We start from the raw sequence: 2,855 nt of genomic DNA, 5'->3' as shown, positions 1-2,855 counted from the left end.
CTTGAACTGTTTCCTGCCTCCTCTCTCTGCAGGAGGATCAACTCGGCCTCTCCTTGCTCACCTTCGAGCAGCTGCAGTCGGAGGAGACGCTGCATAAAGTGCAGGAGATTGCGCACCACGTGTGAGGAGGCGGCAGGGCGCTCGACCCGACCCTCCGGCCAAAGGCAGGCGGACCGCAGCTGGCTCTGTGGCGTCCTCTGGAGCCCCGTGAGGCAGAGGAGACTCTGGCCTGGGGCCATTCCCCCCCCCCCAGGTTTTGGTAGAATAAAAGAGCATTGTTTTTGTAAATCGGAGTCTGCCTTGCACCGGGGACTGGGGGATCCTGGGGCTGCTGAGGGTGTAGGCTAAAAAACTGTGAGCTAGCTCACAATAACTCAGCTTAGAGGGAACACTGCTTAGAGGGAACTCAGCTTAGAGGGAACACCATCAAAAAATTCACAAAATTCACAAATTACCAGTAGACATCAGTCTATTGCAACATAAGTACAGTAAATCAATTAATAAAGTAGAATTGGTGGCCACAATTCAAAAACACAAGTTGTAATACAAAAAGTTGACAAGAAAAGGTGTAACAATTCAATAATAGAAAAAGAATCCAACAAGAGACTCCTCTATATCCTTGCAGTATAGTCCAAAAAAAGTCCACAAACAAAGTAGAGGATGTCTCTGTTCTGTGGGCCAATCTCTGCCCTTTGTGGACCTTCAAGTGTTTTGGACTATACTGAAAGGATATAGAGGAGTCTCTTGTTGGATTCTTTCTCTCTTATTGAGTTGTCATACCCTTCTTGTTAAAATGTTTTGAATTGTACTTGTGTTTCTGAATTGTGTTTTCGAATTGTGACCACGAATTTGACAATCTTAATTGACTTACTGTTATTACGTTGCAATAGACTGATAATCTATTGGTAACTTCTGAAATTGTGAATTATTTGTTGGTCTACCCTTGCGTTTTTTATTTTTGTATATCATATACGCTTGCGGTCCCTATGGTTTGGTTTATGTTTTAAAGTCGGCCTGCCCATCTACCCACTTCAAGGGCTTTGTGAATTCAGGTGTGGTGCCAAATTAGGGTGCTGGAGAAGACTCTTGAGAGTCTCCCTTGGACTGCAAGGAGATCAAATCAGTCAATCCTAAAGGAAATCAAGAAGAAGAAGAAGAGATTGGATTTATACCCCATGGCCCTTCACTACCCAAAGGAGTCCCAGAGCGGCTTACAAACTCCTTTCCCTCCCCCTCCCCACAACAGACACCCTGTGAGGTCGGTGGGGCTGAGAGAGCTCTTGACAGAAACGGCTCTTTTTCAAGAACAGCTATGTCAGAACTATGGCTTGCCCAAGGTCATCCAGCCAGGTGCAAGTGGAGGAGTGGGGAATCAAACCTGGTTCTCCCAGATTAGAGTCTGCGCACTTAACCACGACACCAAACTGGCTCTCTCAACCCTTGGTCAAAGAAGACGGGGACGGCAAAGGATGAGATGGTCGGACAGTGTTATCGATGCAACGAACATGAAACTGAGCAAACTTCAGAGGACGGTGGAAGACAGGAAGGCCTGGCGCGATGTGGTCCATGGGGTCGCGAAGAGTCGGACTCGACTGTGTGACTGAACAACAAACACCCCCCCCAAAGGTTTTTGCCCCTTCCCCGTCACCCATCCCCACGTGTGGCTTGAGAGAGACAGCATGCACCACCTAATTCCAGCCATCTTTATGGGCAGAGGGGGGGGAAGCATAGTCAGTTGCCTAAATAGAATAAATAGTGACTTTTTGGATAGTAGCAGCAGCCAAGATTTTGTTTGACGGGCGGAGGCCGGGGAGAAGTGTGCAAATCCGCGGAGCGTATGCAAAGAGTCCGAAGGCAGCGCAGGAGGGCGACGGAGTCCTCTGCTGGACGTGTGTGTCTCTCCCCCCCCCTTCCTGAGAAACAGGAGATTGTCCGTAGCAGTCGAGGTCTCCCTTCCTTGCAGGCCCGAGCAGGAAGCCGGAGGGGGCGAGAAGCTCCGTCTCTGGCCCAGCCGCTGGGGGCGAGGCAAAGGCAGGTTCCCGCCCGCCACGTCCTAGGGAGAGCCGCTCTGTGCGAGGTTCTGGGTGCTGTAGCTCAGGCTGCGTGAGTTGGACAGGGGCCGGCTGGGCTGCTGCAAGGGAGAGAACAGGCAGGCGGTTTCAGCAGTCTCAAGTTTCTAGTCCTCAGTGTCTGAGAGCTGGGATGGTCTCAGCGGACCCCCGCCTCCTCGGGGTCCCGTCTGAACTCCAACCCCCCCGCCCAACCTGCTCCTCCCATTTCCTCCCTCTTCCAAGGGGTCCCGTTAGTGTTAGGGGGCCGAGTTAGTGTGAGCCGGCTCACAGTTTTTTAGCCTCCGGCTCACACACTTTTTTGTTTCAGCTCAGGAAAAGAGGGCTCCAGAGCAAACGAATAGATGCAGCAGCCAAGTCGCTCGCTCGCAACTTTAATGCCAGTAGTAGCTCACAAAGTAGAGTTTTTGCTCACAAGACTCCACAGCTTAGAGAAGAGATTGGATTTATACCCCATGGTCCTTCACTACCCGAAGGAGTCTCAGAGCGGCTTACAGACTCCTTTCCCTTCCCCTCCCCACCACAGACACCCTGTGAGGTAGGTGGGGCTGAGAGAGCTCTTTCGAGGACTGCCCTTGAGAGAACAGCTCTGACAGAACCAGGGCTTGCCCAAGGTCATCCAGCAGCTGCGAGTGGAGGAGGAGTGGGGAATCAAACCCGGTTCTCCCAGATTAGAGTCCGCGCACTTAACCACTACACCAAACTGGCTTAGAGGGAGCACTGGTCCCATTGCTTGTTTGCCCCCCCCCCCTTATTTCTTGAGCTGAGAAACTAGCGGTGTCCCTT

General features: G+C 51.6%; 2 protein-coding genes across 2 annotated transcripts in view; one reads left to right on the top strand and one right to left on the bottom strand.

Moving 5' to 3' along the window:
- ERCC2 (excision repair cross-complementation group 2) overlaps window positions 1-294 on the top strand; it is a gene marked incomplete at its 5' end in the record, with an annotated part of 27,331 nt that extends 27,037 nt beyond the window's left edge. Inside the window, one exon of the mRNA XM_015416542.1 lies at window positions 33-294. Within this exon, the coding sequence (XP_015272028.1) occupies window positions 33-125 (93 nt within the window). The remainder of the gene's footprint in view (window positions 1-32) is intronic.
- A 1,280-nt stretch (window positions 295-1,574) lies between these two features.
- The window catches only part of KLC3 (kinesin light chain 3), an 18,483-nt gene continuing 17,202 nt past the window's right edge, over window positions 1,575-2,855 (bottom strand). Inside the window, exon 10 of the mRNA XM_015416541.1 lies at window positions 1,575-2,131. Within this exon, the coding sequence (XP_015272027.1) occupies window positions 2,054-2,131 (78 nt within the window). The 3' untranslated portion in view covers window positions 1,575-2,053. The remainder of the gene's footprint in view (window positions 2,132-2,855) is intronic.

This window comes from Gekko japonicus, unplaced genomic scaffold (assembly GCF_001447785.1).
Source record: "Gekko japonicus isolate JY-2015 unplaced genomic scaffold, Gekko_japonicus_V1.1 scaffold3087, whole genome shotgun sequence".
Classification (NCBI taxonomy): Eukaryota; Metazoa; Chordata; class Lepidosauria; order Squamata; family Gekkonidae; genus Gekko; species Gekko japonicus.
Note: the sequence above shows the minus strand (reverse complement) of the source record. Positions and strands in the feature narration are given on the sequence as shown.